At 40.0% G+C, this 20,122-nt stretch overlaps 1 protein-coding gene across 5 annotated transcripts in view; it reads left to right on the top strand.

The window, feature by feature from the left end:
- The window catches only part of cpne4b (copine IVb), a 36,972-nt gene that overhangs the window by 11,290 nt on the left and 5,560 nt on the right, over window positions 1–20,122 (top strand). For 4 of the 5 annotated variants that reach the window (XM_077009506.1, XM_077009502.1, XM_077009503.1 and 1 more), the window contains 5 exons: window positions 11,608–11,706; window positions 14,134–14,220; window positions 14,400–14,459; window positions 14,891–15,024; window positions 18,666–18,720. In XM_077009506.1, the coding sequence (XP_076865621.1) occupies window positions 11,608–11,706; window positions 14,134–14,220; window positions 14,400–14,459; window positions 14,891–15,024; window positions 18,666–18,720 (435 nt within the window). The remainder of the gene's footprint in view (window positions 1–11,607; window positions 11,707–14,133; window positions 14,221–14,399; window positions 14,460–14,890; window positions 15,025–18,665; window positions 18,721–20,122) is intronic. The other variant, XM_077009507.1, reaches the window with a different exon arrangement.

Genomic DNA, 20,122 nt, shown 5'->3' with positions numbered 1-20,122 from the left:
ATTCTATTTTCTTGCATGAGTGTTCCAGTTCCAGTGCTGCGGTAATGAATCTTCAACCATCTTTGTGTTTGTGCTGGACAGACAGCAGTTATAATGGACCTCTGAGCTGGGTGGAAAAGGTGGCTGTTACACTGCCTGATGAAAAGTCAACCACAGCATGTTTGTATGAATATTTTAAATGGCCTTCAAGTTTTGATTCCCCCCTACTAATGTCCGGGCATCAATGATTCATCATCAGCTACACAACAGTGTGCACTGACATACACACCAAAACATACACACATACAGACACACACACATACACAAACACACATACACATGTATTGGTGTGAGTATGTGTGTGTGCATTCGTGTGTGTCTATGCTTTTGTGCGAGTGTTGATGTTAGGATTGTGAGTGTTTTGTACAATCGTGTGTGTGTGTGTGTGTGTGTGTGTGTGCGTGTGTGTGTTTTAAGACGGGAATGTCACAGTTGTGTGTCCATTAATTTTTTGGGTTACACAGCCTACGCAGCTCTTACCCAGGTCTACCAATAGGTGGCATGGGGAAACACCCATTTCCTCATTAATGGAGCACATGATTCATTATTTACTCCAGGAAGTCAGGGACTCTACATGCACACTGCTGACACTTTGAACTGCTTAAATGTACCAGTTAGGGTCTGCTGTTATTACATTTTTTATAAGTACCCCAAAAATGGTACTTATAGCACAATTTTGGAAAACGCTAACCCATGTAGCCTATCTATTGACCTGGTACACTAAACCGTAAGCACATTCTCTGCCTTACACTCATTTAGCCATTCTAAAACACAATTTTTGCAAAACATTAAACATAGTTCTTTACATAAGACAAGATATTCAAAACTGAAAACCATGTGTTTCTTTTGGAAAACACTGCCACACAACTGCTACACCCACCTACAACTATCCAAACCCAGAGTCCTCACAGCAGCTGCTTTTAACAAATCTGTAGAAATCAGAGCCTGGTCCCTATAAAGAGGCCGCAAGTTGTCAATGTTGGTTTGCACATCAATACTGCACAGAGATGCTGATGATGAAGAGGACGAGAATGAGGAAGATGACCAGCAGCCATAATGGATGAGATCGGAACCACTCTGGTGACCATGTGGTTGACCATGCATTGAGGTTTATGGAGGAAAAGGGTCAACCTAATTTGTGCTGCTACACTGTAGCATCACCCAGACATTTCAAAATGAGAATAACCTATCCTGAGAAAATAAGAGTAGACTTACACTCTATGCATACTACATCATGTTGATAAGTAGACTTACCCTCTATACATACTACGTCATGTTGATAAGTAGACTTACCCTCTATGCATACTACATCATGTTGATAAGTAGACTTACCCTCTATACATACTACATCATGTACATCATACTAGACTACCCCTTGCTGGGGGCCGAAGACTGCTACCAGGGGTGGACTGGCATACATTACTACCGGGAATTTCCCTGGTGAGCCAATGGATTAGTGGGCCGCTGGCCACCGGTGGTTTAACTCAGCCCGTGGAGGAGCCATTGCCGTGCACTGCAGCCACTGGCTCATTGTCACGCTGCTGTTTAACGATGCCTATTACCTCTCCCCCGTTCCAGTCAGGCAAACCTGCTCAGCGTGCGGCCACGGACTGAGCCTGTAAACACATGAACGAGTTGGACCGCGGCCGCAGACTGGGCCAGCTGATGCGGGCTGACGGTATGCAGTGAAGATCAGAAAAAAAACCAACTTGTCCCAGAAAATCCGGGCCGGACTACGAAAACATACAGCAGCTGTGTCACTTATTAATACAAGTAGTCACGAACTGGAAAAGCCTTGTCCATACTAATGCCACATTAATTATATCTCCCTGTTTGTATCCCACGAGTGACAAGTCAAGAGAGAGATGCCAGTTGCACACTGACACTGCTGAGGGTCCAACTCATCATGTGATCCCTCCGCAACACGGTTGACACTACTGAAACGTGAAAAAAAAGTCTGCATTTCCGTAATGATGCAGCAGTCTAAGCCAGGGTCTAAACAAACTATGAAATGTAAAGGTGGCACTGAAAAGCTGAGAGAGAAAAAAAAGAAAGGCTGCAGAGATTACTCACTGAGTGAACAATGTAGGTTTCAGTAGCTTTCCAGTTGTTTTTGCCCTGTATTTTATTTAGGGTCAAGTTGTTAAGTTTGTTAGTTATTTTGTTATGCCACTATGTGGCTTTGTAATCATATTATTGCTTGAAGTAATATTGTCCATATGACAATAAAAGCTGTCATATTCACTACGTGCCATGTATAGATTCATATACAGTATATATGTGTGTGTATATATGTACTGTATATGAATCTATACATGGCACATTGTGAATATATGACAATAAAAGCTGTCATATATGCAAAATACTATAAGGGTATCGCAACTGGCCCACCTTTACAGGTACTCGGTCCTGCACCATCTGTGGGCCGGTGGCATCACTCTTCCTGTCTCCTTCCCTCAAGGCACCATCAGGTCTCTGCGACTAGAATAGGAGTTTCATGGCTTCAGCGGGTTGTCAAATGGGCACCCCTTCACTGGTGTTTTGTTAATTTAAGCCCATGACACCTCAGAGGGGCTCAACGGCAGATCCAGCGTCCTGGATCCACCCCCACTGAATGCCACCCAACTCTTCAGCCCTTTGTTCCCTCAGACCTTCGGCTCTGCCACCGCACCTCCCGCTGCATCCAAATCCAGCGTGATGCCTCCTCTGCTCGTCTGATGGTATTGGCTACCAGCCGCTTCCTGGCCAGCCCTTCGATCCCCAACAGTCCAAGGGATCTCCAAAGTGACTGCCCTGCTAAGCCTCTGCATGCCACCTCCACCAGCAGGTTCCAGGTCTTCCATCCATTTTCCTGGCTCTCGAGGATGAGGGCTTGATATTTCCTCAGCTTACGCTCGTGTGCCTCCTCCATCCTCTCCTCCCAGGGAACAGTCAGCTCGATAAGCACCACCTGTTTGGTACCTTTAGACCACAGGACAATGTCTGGTCTCAGGCTAGTGTGGGCTATCTTCTCTGGGAATTTGAGCTGCTTCTTCAGATCTGCCCACATCTCCCAGTCATTTGTCGTGGCCAGGGCCCCCTTGCTCCTCCCTCTTGCTGCTCCACTTTCTCCTGCCCTGACGAAATTTATAAAACAAGGCCCTTTCGTTAGCTGTCTGGACCTTTTCCTAGCTTGCTCGATCCCGTCTGCTAACTGCGCAAGGATCTGGTCGTTTCGCCACCGGAACTTGCCATAGGCTAGGCTAGATTGGCGTGAGGAGAGGACATGCTCAAGATTAGCGGTCCTTCCGCAGAGCGTGCAGCTGGGGCTCTTGACCATTCCCCAAGTATGGAGGTTTGAGGGGGTAGGTAGGACATCATTTACAGAACACAACAGGATGACATCACAACAGGATGCCATATTCACTACGTGCTATGCAAACAATAGCATACAGTTGTGATCAAATTTATTCAACCCCCAATGCTGCGAAGGGTTTTATGGAATTCAGTGCACATTTGTAATTGTGTTCATAATGAAATCTTACAAGGACTTGTTAAAGAACTAAATGCAACTAAGATAGCATCAATTTTTTTTGTCATAAAGTATTAAATGGCCTTTTTGTGATTTCTTCATTGACACAATTATTCAACCCCTTTACGACTACCACTCCTAAGAACAGAGGTTCATTCCAGTGTTTTCCATCAGGTATTGAAAACATCTGTGGATGTCAACGAGCAGCAATCAAGCATGATAAGCACCAATTAGGCAGATTTAAAAGGACTGTGATACTCAGCTCCTTCTAGACATCTACTGGTGTGTTTCCAAGCATGGTGAAGGCAAGAGAATGGTCCCAGAAGACAAGAGAAGAGGTTATTGCTCTTCACAAGAATGGCAATGGATATAAAAAGATTGCGAAGTTGTTAAATATTCCAAGAGACACTATCGGAATTATCATTCGCAAGTTCAAGTTAAAGGGCACAGTGGAAACGTTACCTGGTCGTGGCAGAAAGAAGATCCTGACCGCGACTGCTGTGCGCTACCTGAAGCGTAATGTGGAGAAAAATCCCTGCGTGACTGCTAAGGAACTGAAAAAAGACCTGTCAGATGTGGGCACTGAAGTTTCAGCTCAGACAATAAGGCGCGCACTGCATAATGAAGACCTCCATGCCAGAACGCCCAGACGCACCCCCTTGCTGACTCCAAAGAACAAGAAAAGTCGACTGCAGTATGCCAAAAGTCATGTGGACAAGCCACAAAGGTTTTGGAACAGTGTACTGTGGTCAGATGAAACTAAATTAGAACTGTTTGGGCCAGCGCTATGTTTGGAGAAGGAAGAACCAGGCTTATGAACAAAAGAACACCTTGCCTACTGTGAAGCATGGCGGGGGGTCAATTATGCTTTGGGGCTGTTTTGCTTCTAATGGTACAGGAAAGCTTCAACGTGTGCAGGGTACCATGAATTCCCTTCAGTACCAGGAGATCTTGGAGGAAAATGTGATGGAGTCAGTCACAAACCTGCGGCTTGGGAGACGTTGGACCTTCCAACAGGACAATGATCCGAAGCACACATCCAAGTCCACTAGAGCATGGTTGAACATGAAAGGCTGGAACATTCTAGAGTGGCCATCGCAATCACCAGACTTAAATCCAATTGAGAACCTCTGGTGGGACCTAAAGAAGGCAGTTGCAGTGCGCAAGCCTAAGAATGTGACTGAACTGGAGGCTTTTGCCCATGAAGAATGGGCTAAGATACCCATAGGTCGCTGCAAGACACTTGTGTCAAGCTATGCTTCACGCTTGAAAGCTGTCATAACTGGAAAAGGATGTTGTACTAAGTACTAAAAAATAATGTCACTAGGGGGTTGAATAAAACTGATAATGATGTGAGCACAGTAAAGACATTTGTGGTTATTCCATCATAAATATTATGTTATGTTTGTCTAATTTATAAGTGCCTCTTTGATATAATTGTAAATAAGATGACTGAAATGATCAAAATCAATGTCAAACTGGCCAAAACACTTTATTTCAGTGGGGGTTGAATAAATTTGATCACAACTGTACGTTACCAACTACTACAGCACATCATATTGACATCACCATTCAACATCCATTAAGTGAGCCTATCCACACAGCATCGACACCTATTTCAAACTGTCCTACAATACTGTAAAGAACATCATAGGACACTGTGCCAATGTCAGAGTTACTAGCAGCATGGCAGCATGATCACAGTGCAGCCATTTGCCAGAACGGTGGTGTTCATCATCACACCACTCTTGGTCCCTACAACACCTTCCTCAACACAGAGCACAACATACTCATTCTCCATCACTAGAAGGATGAATCAGAACAGTCTGGGGTTGTGGTGACAATGGTAGTTTGCACCTGGCTGCTCAAGTTGTTGGGCTTCACCTCCACCATACTCTCTATTGCTGTTGAGTTCTCTTTGCCATGGAGGTGGTTGCCAACCCCGCCGACGCAAATCCATTCAGCAGGCGATGGAGAAAGCTTGTGACATTGTGACATTGATGAGGGAGCATGAGAGGGGTGGAGACGTCACTCAACAAGGTCCTTTCCCCGCTGTCTGGACAGAGAGGACATAGCCTGTGATGCTGATGAGATCTAGTAGCAAGACCCAAAAGCGAGACGCACGCTAATGTTGTATGCTGGAGTTACAGGCTTATTTTGTTATTGTTTTTGTAGTTTTTGTTGTCCATGTATTGATAGCATGTACAGCATGTGTTGCAAAACCAAAAAAACCTTCTTGTAATTGTTTTACTTTATGATGTAAATGTACTGAATGCAGAAATAACCTGTATATTTGTGAATATACATGTGTATGTGAACACTATGACAGACCTTCACAGACTACACACTGAACACTCAAACACATGGTAGTTGTGTTCTCCATTTGTCACATCGGTGTGTAGTTGTCATATAGGAAAAGCTGTTTATCTGATAATTGTGTGTAGTGTGAATGCTAGGGGTGTGACGAGATCTCGTGTCACGAGATCTCGCGAGACGTAACTCAGCGAGATTTCTCTTTGTTTTCAAATCAAATCAAATCAAAGTTTATTTGTATAGCGCTTTTCACAACACATGTTCTCACAAAGCGCTTTACAGGATTTAAAAGGTTAACAATACTATGGGTCCAGAACCCTAATGAGCAAGCCAAAGGCAACAGTGGCGAGGAAAAACTCCCTATGATGGTGGGGATTAGGAAGAAACCTCGGGAGAACCAAGACTCAAAAGGGAACCCATCCTCCATTGGGCGGCCCGTTAACACACAAATTACACAAAATACAGACAAATACACAAGTCACACACAAATCACACAATCAGACTAAGTAAAGGTAAAAATGAAAGTTCTGGGTTTTGATATTGTCACTGTAAATGTCTGTTGATGAACGCCAGGCTTTCATTCCATGTCGGAGCAGCGATGCTGGTATTGTAGGCTCCGACTGCAATGTTACCTCGGAGAAAAGATACGAGATGTAGTAACTATGTAACAGATTAATCAAAGGCCAAACTAAACAGATAAGTCTTTAATCGAGTTTTAAACATTGAGACTGTGTCTGAGTCCCGAATAGAGGCAGGAAGATTATTCCACAGTTGTGGAGCTTTAAAAGAAAAGGCTCTTCCACCTGCTATGATCTTTTTGATCCTAGGAACAGTTAATAACCCTGCGTCCTGCGAGCGAAGTGAACGCGCTGGGTTATATTGTTCAATAAGTTCACTAAGATAGTCTGGAGCTAAGCCATGCAGCGTTTTATATGTTAATAAAAGTATTTTATAGTCAATACGGAATCTAATTGGCAGCCAGTGTAATGACGATAATACGGGACTAATGTGATCAAACTTTTTAGTTTTTGTTAAAACTCGTGCTGCTGCGTTCTGAACCAGCTGAAGTTTGTTTATCGATTTACCAGAGCATCCAGCTAGGAGACTGTTGCAATAATCTAAACGAGAGGATATGAATGCATGGATTAGTTTTTCTGCATCACTAATATTTAATATGTTTCTAATTTTGGCAATGTTGCGCAAGTGAAAGAACGCTACCCTAGTTATATTATTAATATGTGTATCGAACGAGAGATCTGGGTCTATTGTGACGCCCAAGTTCTTTACCTCTGCGCTGGGGGTTATAGTAAAAGAATGTAGATTCAATGCTACATTATGTATCTTGTCTCTCGCAGCCCTAGACCCAACTATTATTCATTCTGTTTTATCGGGATTTAGTGCTAGAAAGTTACACGCCATCCAATGTTTTATCTCTTCTACACATTTCTCAATCTTACTGTTTGCGCCTAAATCATCGGGTTTTGCCGATAAATATAGCTGAGTGTCGTCTGCGTAGGAATGGAAACTGATGTCATGCTTATGCATAATCTCGCCTAAGGATAACATGTACAGTGTGAATAGAAGTGGTCCTAGGACTGTCCCTTGTGGGACACCATATTTAACCTGCACAGATTTAGAGGTTTTATTATTAACACTTACACATTGGAAGCGGTCAGTTAAATATGATCTAAACCAGGAGAGTGCGACTCCTTTAATACCTACCGTGTTTTCTAGTCTATCCAGCAAAATGTTGTGGTCTACAGTATCAAAAGCTGCACTAAGATCTAACAGTATAAGGAACGAGACAAGCCCATTATCGGCTGATATTAGTAGATCATTCACTACCCTGAGTAAAGCTGTTTCAGTGCTGTGGTTTGGTCTAAATCCTGATTGGAACTTTTCATGGATACTATTTGATTGGAGATAGTGGTTTAACTGATTGGAAACTGCTTTTTCTAAAATTTTAGAGATAAATGGGAGATTAGAAATTGGTCTATAGTTAGCTAGAATCTGCGGATCGAGATTCTGTTTTTTAATCAAGGGTCTAATTACGGCGCATTTTAATTGTTTGGGCATGTAACCTAGGTTAAGGGAGGAGTTAATCATATTAAGTAAGGGCCCTGCAATGGCTGGGAGTAGGTCTTTAAATAGACGGGTTGGAACTGGGTCAAATATACATGATGTAGGCTTAGACGAATTAATCAGTGTTGTGAGCTCTTTTTGCGATATAGGATCGAAGATATTTAGCTCAGTAATATTTTTGGATGCATAGTTACTAATAACTAAACTACTGGGGTTGGATTGGAGGTTAGGCTGCGATGTATTATGACTCTGTAGTCGGATATTATCTATTTTATTATTGAAAAAGTTTAAAAATTAATCGCTAGTGTGTGTAAGTGCTGTGTTAGAACTAGTGTCGTTGATATTTCTTGTTAGTTTATATACCGTCGCGAAGAGAAATCTAGGGTTATTCTTGTTGTTTTCTATTAGTGTCGAATAGTATGCGGCTCTAGCTTTTATTAGGGCATGTTTATATTTGACTATGGCGTCTTTCCATGTAATTCTAAACACTTCTAGTGAGGTGGATTTCCATTTTCGCTCCGCTGCTCGAGCTGCCTGTTTTAGAAGACGAGTGTGTTCATCATACCATGGTGCAAGCTTTTTCTCCCTAATTAATTTTGTTTTAATTGGAGCTACACTGTCTAAGGTATTGCTGAGTGTGGAATAAAACTGTTGTGTTGCCTGTTCCAATTCATTGGGCTGCAGTGGCATAGTGTTCGGTAGCTCCGGCAGTAAGTTTATAAATGTTGCTGCAGTGTCGGATGTGATAGTGCGCGTGGTTTTTGTATGGCGCATCTGATGTACATTGTATAAAGTCATTTCATATATTAGTAAGGAATGATCTGAAATGGCGTCATTTTGGGGGATGACTGCCAAATGTTCTATGTTTAATCCGTAAGTAAGTATTAAGTCTAAGGTGTGTTTACAGCGGTGGGTAGGCCCTGTCACATTTTGGGCTATACCTACTGAATCTAGTATGGAGTCGAATGCAATTTTCAGTGGGTCTGATTCATTTTCATAATGAATGTTGAAATCACCCACAATTACAAATCTCTCAATGGTTAAGACTAGTTCCGAAAGAAACTCAGCAAATTCCTGAAGAAATTCTGAGTAGGGACCCGGCGGTCGATAGATGGTCACTAATTTAAGCTTTGTTTTATTGCCTATATGATTATTGCCTATTTCACCTATCAAAGCCTCGAATGAGTTAATAGAGGTGGTTGGTTTTACAGTAAAACCTATATCTGTGTCATATATTGTGGCTACTCCACCTCCACGCCCTGTGATATGGGGCTGATGAACATAACTGTATCCAGGAGGAGCTGCTTCATTAAAACTTACATATTCGTCTACTCTAGCCCATGTTTCTGTTAAACAGAGTGCATTTAGTCTGTTATCTGAGATTATTTCGTTTACTATCACAGCTTTTGATGCAAGCGATCTAATGTTTAAAAGTCCTAGCCTTAGCTTAATATTGCTGCTCACTTCATGTTGATTATTTAATTTAATTTTAATTAGATTTCTAAAATTATTTTGCACATAATACAGTGAGTCCCCGCTTAACGACGGGTCTGGTTAACGACGGACCAGAGTTACTTTTCTTTTATTTGCGCGGAGGACCAGTGGCAGCACAGTGGAGTGTTGTGTACGATAAGCTGAGGCAGTGCAGCCTCCATCGCAGCCCATCTCGGCAACGTGATCGCTCTTTCTCACGCTGTACGCACGCACGAGAACATTGTTAGTTTTTTTCTATACTGTATTTACGATCAAAGCGTATCTAAATCTAGGGTCACGCATAATGACGAAAACTGCTTTACGACGGACTTTTCAGTCTCGTTAAGCTGGCACTCACTGTAATATTGTTTGCGCTTGAAAAAAGGAGAAATATTCAATTTTATTTATTTTATTTTAACTTTTATGAATTTTAATTTTAATTTGTAGAGGAAGAAGTTTATTAAAAGTTCATGCGTATATAATGCATGTTAAGAGTTATAATAAAACATTTCAAAATGCATGTGTAAAAGTCTGTTGTCCAGTCATATAATTTGTCATTTTAGTGTTCTTAAAATCTCGTCTCATCTCGTACTCGTGAACCCAATATCGTGTCTCGTCTCGTCTCGTAAGCTGAGTGTATCGTCACACCGGTAGTGAATGCAGTAATGCAATTTTGGTAAGAGTTTGCTTTTACCAAAAGTGTGTGATGTTTTGTGAGTTGTGCGTATGGCTTTGGCTGCTGTATGTTGTTTTGAGAAAAGGAGACATACTTTCAGAAATTGGGTCTTAGCATCTGCAAAAAACTGTAAGATGCTGCAACATCTTGAAGCCTGAGCAAAATCTTGGTGAGGACTTTTACTTTCTGAACCTGGAATGTCCACCTCTGAAAAGATGCACAGAACCTAGCTCAAAGGAAAGGGTTAGGGGCGAAGCCCAGCTCATGGGGAAGGGTTAGGGGTGGAGCCCAGCTCAAAGGGAAGGGTTTGGGGTGGAGCCTGGCTCATGGGGAAGGGTTAGGGGTGGAGCCCAGCTCAAAGGGAAGGGTTTGGGGTGGAGTGTGGGCAAACCAAGCCCCATGATGGCACTGGGATCACAGCTAGCTTTTGTTCTGTACTGCCTGTGTTTTCTTCTTTGTCAGTGATCAGATTTGATCAATAATTATTAAATGTCAATGACAACATCAATATATCATCGATTTGTGTCTAAAAATTCTATATTTATTAAGCATATCTGCACAGGGGAAAGAAAACAGTAAAAGCAATATGAAGTAAAAACAGTAAAGTAGACTAAAACAGTAAAGTAGACTAAAATAGTAAAGTATGCTAAAACAGTAAAGTAGACTAAAACAGTAGACTTAAACAGTAAAGTAGACTAAAACAGTAGTCTAAAACAGTAGACTAAAACAGTAAAGTAGACTAAAACAATAGTCTAAAACAGTAGACTAAAACAGTAGACTAAAACAGTAGTCTAAAACAGTAGACTAAAACTGTAGACTAAGAAACAAGGTTTTCCAAAATGTTTGAAACAATTATCTGACCCAAACCCATTCAATAACCCTAAACAATAAAAAATTTTGTTTTGTTACTGTTGTTGTTTTTACTGTGACAGAAATTAGCTTTTGTATTAACTTAAACTTTTGTATTTAGTTTCTGTTAAGTATTCAGTTTTTTCACTACTCAGCTCTTGAATCATTTAGATGTTTAGGCTCTAATGGGATTCAGAATTAATAAGATGCATATAATGGCATTATATTTTTTAAAAGTGATTTGAATTATGTATCAGTGCAAGAAGGCTGTTTATAATCACTTAACAGGAAATAATAAAAGAGTAGTGAAATACAGAATCACACAACAGAATAAAATAGGTTTGCCACAAAATAGGTTTGATACAAAATGGATGTGACATACTAGATATGGTGTGCAGTGTTCTTCAGTGCCACCAGTATCTTGAGTAGTCTCTCTGGTTTTATTCTGTCTCTCTGGATTTATTCGGTCTCTCTCTGGTTTTATTCTGTCTCTCTGGTTTCATTCTATCTCTCTCAGGTTTTATTCTGTCTCTCTGGTTTTATTCTGTCTCTGTTTTTTTCTGTCTCTCCAGTTTTATTTTGTCTCTCTGGTTTCATTCTGTCTCTGGTTTTATTCTGTCCCTCCAGTTTTATTTTGTCTCTGGATTTATTCCTGTGGTTTTAGAGTGTAGTCTGGGATTGGGACTCAAATGGGAAGCATGACTTCATTGGAGAATTTCAGACCACTTTCAAAGAGATGAAGTCAGCAATGGAAGGAAAACAGGTACTTACACACTTGCTCATACACACAGAGACACACACAAACACACACACACACACACACACACACATATGATATTTATCCTCTTCTTGTAGCTGGGATATCTAAATAACTAATAAGTTCTTCTGTTGTTAAGTTTAGTTGCTGACATCTCAAAACTGTCAAAGATTTTACAGTTCTAAAGGCTGCGGCATGGCTGAACAGTAAAGTAGATGAAGGCTTGAAAAGATGTTGATGAGGGATTTATTTTTTCCCCAGAGCTCATCTAGACATGCAATCAGAACAGAATCTTTTGGAAATGTGCTGCAATTGATCATTACATTAGCAAGGCAAATAAAAGTTGAAGAGTTTTGGTAGAAAACCAAGGATGGATGAATATTGGATATAAAAAGCTGGTGGCAGTACAGTAGGCAAAGTTCATTTTGATACACTGAACTCTAGCAGCCAAGGACCGAGTGAGATTTGAGGTTATTTTTGCCAGCACAGGGAGAAAGGTCTCGCCATGGAGAGAGGCCACTGTGAAGGTAAGATCTTCTCTGTCGGATTTGGATTTTAAAAGGGATTTTATTGAGCTTAATTAGGAGGGCTAGCACTGAAAGGCAAGAACTCACTTCTCATTCATTTGTATGCCAATAATCTGCCAAATTTCAACAGTAATTCTACACATTTCTGGTTTGTAACCGGAGCAGTGACATAAAGCAACAGGTCATCAGCACAAAGTGACCTTCTGTGGTCCAGACCCTCATGACGGATGTGGGTCCATGTACCCTGGACGTCCTCTAATGGCTGGGGACATGGTAAGCACAATGGATAAGAGTGTGATAACAGAAATAAGAGAGGAGAGCGTGGGCAACTCGTCAGCTGCCCCTCACTATCGCCCTCTCCTGGTAGCACAACCTCCTTGGCAACACCTCATTGTTCTGATTCCATGTGCTTCCTTGTTTTGATCTTTGCTTGTTGGGGTTCCTAGTTTGTCCCTTTTCTGATACACACAATTTTACCCAGAGGATGAGTGAGAAGATAGTCACAGGGAGTAGGAGGGAAACCCAACAATTCTGTAAGACTTGATGGATGATTATAGGTGCATATTTTGATGGACTGATGTGTGACAGTAGCCAATAAATCTTTCACATACACTGTGATATACTCACACACACACGCACAAACAAACACACACACACAGACAGACACACACAGTGCATGTGCATGAGTGCATGAGCAGTCTACACCCATCCATGCATGAGCTTCCTCACACAGCTCTAGGGACGCCACGGTTCTAGGGACACCACAATTGTAGGGACACCACGGTTCAGCCCACATGAGCGATGTTGTCTGTTCAACTATGAAAAGTTTTTGCTATTATACTTTGTACAACTGAGTGTGCTTGTCTTCAGCTGCTACTGGAGATATGGACATCCTTTGTCCATATCTCTGATATTCTTGAACTGTATGAAGACAGCCAGATTTCAGAACTGATTAAAATGACAATGCCACAATGGACATGTGGGCTGTTTAACTGTCAGGAGTATCACTGACAACCCTTGTATAGAGTTTCTTAGAGGCTTTGTAAGTGTGAAATTAACTGCCCTTGTGCGGAGCTCTAATGGTTTGGCACAACCAAAGTTTGACGTCTGATCCTGTGTATAATTGTAATTTTGATGAGAGTTAGCCTGTTAAATCTGCTTGCTAGTCTTTCCAATAGTGTATTTAATGTGCTTTTATTTTTTACATCAGATCCAAACCCTTAATGTTTAGTATTCAGTATACTGAATGAAAACAGTGTCTGGAACTGCAAGTGAAACTGGCTTCTGAACAGGGGCAAACATTCATACTACCACTAACCCTTAACCCCCATCCCCTAACTCCTAACCCTTAACCCTAACATTCATGATGAAAGCACCATCAAACTAATAGAGACATAATTTTAGAGCTGGGTTCAGAATTATTGCAACTCCTTAATCACTGTTACAGATGGAAACAATAAGATTATGTATGAGAAAGATGCGAAATTTGCTAAGCAAAATTGTTTAAGTATGAAAGAGAATGTCTCATTGACATGCTTGGTACATTTGCCAAATAGGTATTCCAACACACCTTTTTTTTTAAACAACAGGTTTTGTTTCACATAAGCCATTCTAATCAAATACTGAACAGAAAATCATACAATGCATAAAATAATTCAACTTTTACAACTGAGCACTAGCTGATGGGACACACAACTGTTCTAGAACAACACAAGCTGATGGGACACACCACTGTTCTAGAACACTTGCTGATGGGACACAGCACTGTTCTAGAACACTAGCTGATGGGACACACCACTGTTCTAGAACACTAGTTGATGGGATACACTGTTCTGGAACTGAGCACTAGGTTATATGATTTCTTTCATTTGTCTGTTGTTCTTTGGTCGATTGTCCCCACAAACAGATGCAATGGGAATGCATCAATCCCAAGTATCAAGTGAAGAAGAAAAACTACCGCAACTCTGGAGTGGTGATGCTAACCCAGTGTAAGGTATGGACACTGTCTGTGTAAGGTATGGACACTGTCTGTGATGTTTCTCATTCTCTACCACACCAACACAGTGAATGTGGTAAATAAAACCAAAGGATCTCAAAATAGATTTTTATGAATCTGACTTGATTTGGTTCTATGCTTGATTGTAATGTCCAGCCTTTTCCACTGTCTTTCAGGTCATAAAGATGCACTCGTTTCTGGATTATATAATGGGGGGCTGTCAGATCCAGTTTACAGTAAGTGGCTGTGAATGGGACCCCCTTCTGTGACTGCCTGAGAACAGCAGAGTGCTCTGTGACTAATGAGTAGACCCTGTAGATGCACAGGCCCAAGGGAGGATGCCCATATTATCTGATCTGAGTTCAGCCTCTTGCATCCATTCACTGCCATTAGTGTTAAACAGGCCTCATTCACTGCCGTTAGAGTTAAACAGGCCTCATGCCTGCACTTCCAGTCCTATTGATGAATAAACTAGAGTTTGAGGCAAAGCTAAAAGACAGAGTCACATGACTGAGTGACATGACTGAGTCACATCAGTTTGGAGGAAATCCCGCAGTTTCACCATCACACTAGTAACTCTGTCAATCTCCTCCCACTCAAACACACACACACACACTCAGAATGTGTGGGGTTTACTGGCTGTAACCATGGTAGCATCTGTCTGCAGGTGGCGATTGATTTCACTGCCTCGAATGGGGATCCACGAAACAGCTGTTCCCTGCACTACATCCACCCGTACCAGCCCAACGAGTACCTGAAGGCCCTGGTCGCCGTGGGTGAGATCTGCCAAGACTATGACAGGTACTGCAGTCCAGATGTCCATTAGCACCCCTAAACGGTCCTACAATTAAGAGAAAAAGTGAAGATAAACAAATTAACTGGTGATGTGATGAGGGTAGGGTCCAGGTTACGGTTAGGGGAAAAGACCACCACCCCAGAACTAGATGGTTAGGGGTTAGGGTTTAGGATTAGGTTAGGAATTAGGGTTAGGGGTTAGGGTGTGAGGAAAGCACATAGTTTAATTGTGTGTACACAATTATAATATAATATAGTATAATAATAATTCCTTAATGTTTAGTAAATGTAAAACACCATGGCACTTAGAGATGTGAAGCATTCAATTTATAAAGTAAATAAACCAACCCAAATTTATATATTTACTAGGGGTGGGCATAGATTAATTTTTTTAATATAGATTAATCTCACTGAAATCTTGAAATTAATCTAGATTAATCTATATTAAAATGGCTCATATGCGTGCTACCCAAGTAATGACTAAAAGTCAGTTTTTTAGATAGGGTTTCTTAATACAGAGGGTGCATTAGATCAGGGGCTCATCTCCTGTTTCAAAAATGCATCAATGACTGCTTGAGGAAGCTGTTCTACTTTGATACTTGAAGAAAAAAAACATGCTCAATAAAATGTAGGCTACTCGTGTTCAACGGTTTATTCGGTTAAACATGAATTTGTAAGCTTACATACTGTACATTAAAAGGGGTTGATAACATGTTTATTCAGCTAAACATGATATTTGAAATGTAAGCCAACATTTAGTACATTTAACCTCACGGACGTAATTTTGGGGGATCTTTTTCAAAAGCCGTTTTTGGTCCTCTGCAGTTTTAACGGTTAAAAAGAAATATTTAAATAGCGAATCTAGCGCTAGGACCATGCAGAAAATGACCGCTCCGAGCTCCGCTCCGGTAACACTTTACGTTACTAAAAATTAACTTTCCATGAAGCAAACCTGGCGACTTCGTGGCTGCATCCATGTAAACACACGTACGATTTGTAAATCACAGGTTTGAAAACTCGTTCTCGCCCCTACTGTGCAATTTGGTTAAGAATACAGCCGAGCTAAACTATCAAGTTGAAAGTCAGTTTGCTTACCCATTTTGACCCAGTTCCCAACCGAACTTTAAGAATAGATTAACGGCGATCATTTTTATATCGCCCGATAAGAATATCAAATTAACGAACACCGTTAACGCCGTTAACGGCCCACCACTAATATTTACGTAAAATGTATTTAGATGTATGTAGTTATTTATGTTAAATTTGTCTGTCTTCTTAAAGCTGTTAATTGAACCATATAATTTGTGAGTTAACGAGGTGGTGGTGGTTGTGCTAGACATGGTGTGAGTTCTGCTGTTCTTCAGTCATCTGGTGAGTGTCTGTGTTAGGGTTTAGGGCAGAGGTGGGGACTCGAGTCACATGACTTGGACTCGAGTCAGACTCGAGTCAAAAAATATTCAGAGACTTAGACTTGACTTGGACTTTTACACCAATAACTTGGGACTTGAATTGGACTTGAACCTGTTTACTTGCAAAGACTTGATTTTTTTTACCCCAAATCTAAATTTTAAAACGCATATTAATATTTATAAAGTGCGCCCCATTAATTTCATTTCCGTCCTTCTGACGCAGACCAATAGTATACGGCGCGAGACTGGGAGACTCTCTCACCATGGCTCTCTCATCCTGGCTGCACCGCGCTGGTGAAGTTCCGTTATAGTATCGCGTAATTTGATAGGAATTTCAAAATAAAAGTAATAAATGAGAAGCTTAAAATTGTATTATATATATATATATATATATATATATATATATATATATATATATATATATATATATATATATATATATATATATATATATATATATTTAGCACATTTACCGTTTCTACATAAATAACTACATATACTAGTTATACCTTCACTCTTTGTATTTACGAAACATCCCATATGGCATTATAAGGATGTTTGCAAAGGATTTGAAAACTTCAATGCACATTAAACTTAATGTTTTGCAGATAAAATTCAGGTAGAAATACATGAAAACACAAACAAAAGATTTCCATTTAGAACTTTATTTTTGCAAAAGCCCCGTGGCTTACCCTCTTTAAACACTGTTCAATTTACAGTTGATTGGTATTCACAAGTTGTCAAGCACCTCTGCCATAAAATGGTGCATGTCTTGCACAGATTCAAAGCCAAACACGAAAGGGTCCATTACATCACTTTGCTCGTCCTCATAATGCCAGGCTTCTGTCCAAACAATAAAATATTACACAACTATAATAGGTTAACCCATTATAGACGAAATTTTTATTTTATTTTATTTATTTTATTTTATTAAAATTAAAATTAGATGAGACAAGCAGACTGATGGTAGTTATATATACATATATAAATGATCAAGCAGCATTACTAAATTAATTAAATTAATATACATCTCCTTCCACTGTTATTATCTATTTACTTTCACAGTATCACACATTGCAGAATTTAGGATGTACATTGTTCCCATGCGAAGTTTACAATGCAGATAAATTAACAGGCTATTCTTAAAAGTTTTCCTTTCCACAAAGTAACTTTATGAACATATTCAATGCCAATACAAGACTAGAATGTAAGATTCGTTTGTGTACAAAAACGAGGTATTTCAACTTGCACTAAACACTGGCGTCGGCCATTGTTTTGCACACAAACGAGCATGCGCGATATCAGGAACGCGTTGCATTGTTTGTACACAAACGAATCTTACATTCTAGTCTTGTATTGGCATTGAATATGTTCATAAATGCTACGTAAACTACGCTGATGCACTTTCTTTACTCGTTTTGTTGGTGTCCACGAGCCAAAATATGACAGATGTTTATATTTACATTTATCGTCTCTTAATTACATAAATGTACTTAAACAAGATTTACCATCCCCTCACCATTGCAGCCAACAAAGAAATCATGAATGGGATGTACAGGTGAGCCTTTTTAACAGGGGTCACCAATTCTGACGGCAGCCATCAGAGTATGTGACCCCACTGAATCTCCAGGTAACAATAGTAGCCTACACCGTGACCCCACAATAACAGAAAACAATGAAAAAATAACCCTAACCTTTTATTAGTCTATATTTAAACATTTTATCCAAATGTTTAGAATAACCATTCATAATGACAGCATCTTGCTTACGATGAAGCTTGCTATTTTCGTGTAAAATGATGTAACAAAACATTCTTGTTTAAGTACATTTATGTAATTAAGAGAAGATAAAATGTAAATGATCTGTCATCTTTTGGCTGGCGGACACCAACAAAACGAGTAAAGAAACGCATCAGCGTAGCATTCGTAAAGCGCTGGTGCCTGTAAAAAAAAAAAAAAGACTCAAAAGGACTTGAAATTCCAAGTTTCAGACTTGGGACTTGATGTTTGCTTGGCTTGACTCGAGACTTGACTTGAGTTGACTGTCTTTGCTTGAGACTTGACTCGGGACTTGAGGATAAAGACTTGGACTTACTTGAGACTTGCAAAACACTGACTTGGTCCCACCTCTGGTTTAGGGTCATTTAGTTACATTTCACCCTTTTCATCCCCAGCATCCTTTTCTCAGCATCTTACTAATTGCTCATTAATCATCTGGACCCTCTGACTCTGGTTTCAGTGATAAGATGTTTCCAGCCTTTGGGTTTGGCGCTCAGATCCCCCCTGACTTCAAAGTAAGTCCGGTTTCTTTGCTTTTTTGTTGTTTGTTTCGTTCTTGTTTCTGTTCTACTGTTCATATGTAAAGCATCCTTGGGTATTTTGAAAGGCACTATATAAATGGAATTAAATATTATTATTATTATTATTACTATTCCTGCATTCCCAGCACTGAACTAATAGGGTTGGGGTTAGGATTAGGATTAGGGCTAGGATTATTGCCAGCACTGAACTAATAGCTGCCCAGTCTGGGTTGTTTTGTTGATGTAATACTACTTGCTAGCACTGAAGTTTAATCATTAACTAATATTTTGGATTTTCTTGATGTTTCAAGTAACTGCATGTTGCCTGTTGTGTTCTGACAGTGTTGTCCACAAAAGAATACCAAAACAATACTACAAAACAATGATCTCTTTTTTTCTCTTTTCTTTTTAATTTATCAATTACACGTGTGGTGATTTTCAATATCAAGTGTAGACACAAGCCAAAAACACTTATATAGGTAAAGATCAAAACAGATTATGAACATAAGATATATCACTTTGTTATGTATATATGGCCTATAATTACATTGCTGTATGTAGATATATATTTTTGTGTTATATTGGAATCATTGCCTGTGTTTAAATGGAATATATATTTTATTTATTAAGTTTTGTAAGGGAGTCATTCAGTTACCACTGATCATGACCTAATTACTGCTGTATGTTACTATTTTTGGTCAAGGGTTAGGGTTTAGGGTTAGTCATAGGCTGGTAACACAGTAAACTGCTATTGACTTATGAATCATTCATTAAAGTAACACAGTAAACTGCTGTTGACTTGTGAATCATTCATTAAAGTAACACAGTAAACTGCTATTGACTTATGAATCATTCATTAAAGTAACACAGCAAACTGCTATTGACTTATGAACCATTCAATAAAGTAACACAGCAAACTGCTACTGACTTGTGAATCATTCATTAAAGTAACACAGTAAACTGCTATGGAATCCTCAGCTACCTGATGGAAGACTTATGAATCATTCATGAGATTTGAAGGCCGTGTCAATGTAATCACCATCTCATTTCACTAATTGGGGTCCTGCAGTGTCATGTTATCTGATTGGCTGAAAGATGCCTTTCTGTAGTCTTATTTACATGACTGAATGTGATTGGATGTGGCTCAGGGTTTAACTTGAGAAAAAAACTCACAGTAGGAGCAGGTGCTGTGATTTATGCATAATCCCATGTTAATCATTACATTATTTACTGTTTTTGACGACTGCTAACATGCGTTTCCCAATACTTGTGATACATTGTCAAAACTCTAAACACAGCAACACATTGACCTCACACAAATAGCCAAATAGTTAATATCGTGTTCAAAAGTGCATTTTCTTAACTAAATAACAACTCTGCATTTCACAACGCAAAC

The sequence above is a fragment of the Brachyhypopomus gauderio genome, chromosome 6, assembly GCF_052324685.1.
Source record: "Brachyhypopomus gauderio isolate BG-103 chromosome 6, BGAUD_0.2, whole genome shotgun sequence".
In the NCBI taxonomy this organism is placed as follows: domain Eukaryota; kingdom Metazoa; phylum Chordata; class Actinopteri; order Gymnotiformes; family Hypopomidae; genus Brachyhypopomus; species Brachyhypopomus gauderio.
The sequence above is the reverse complement of the archived record's forward strand: the minus strand, read 5'-3'. Positions and strand labels throughout refer to the sequence as shown.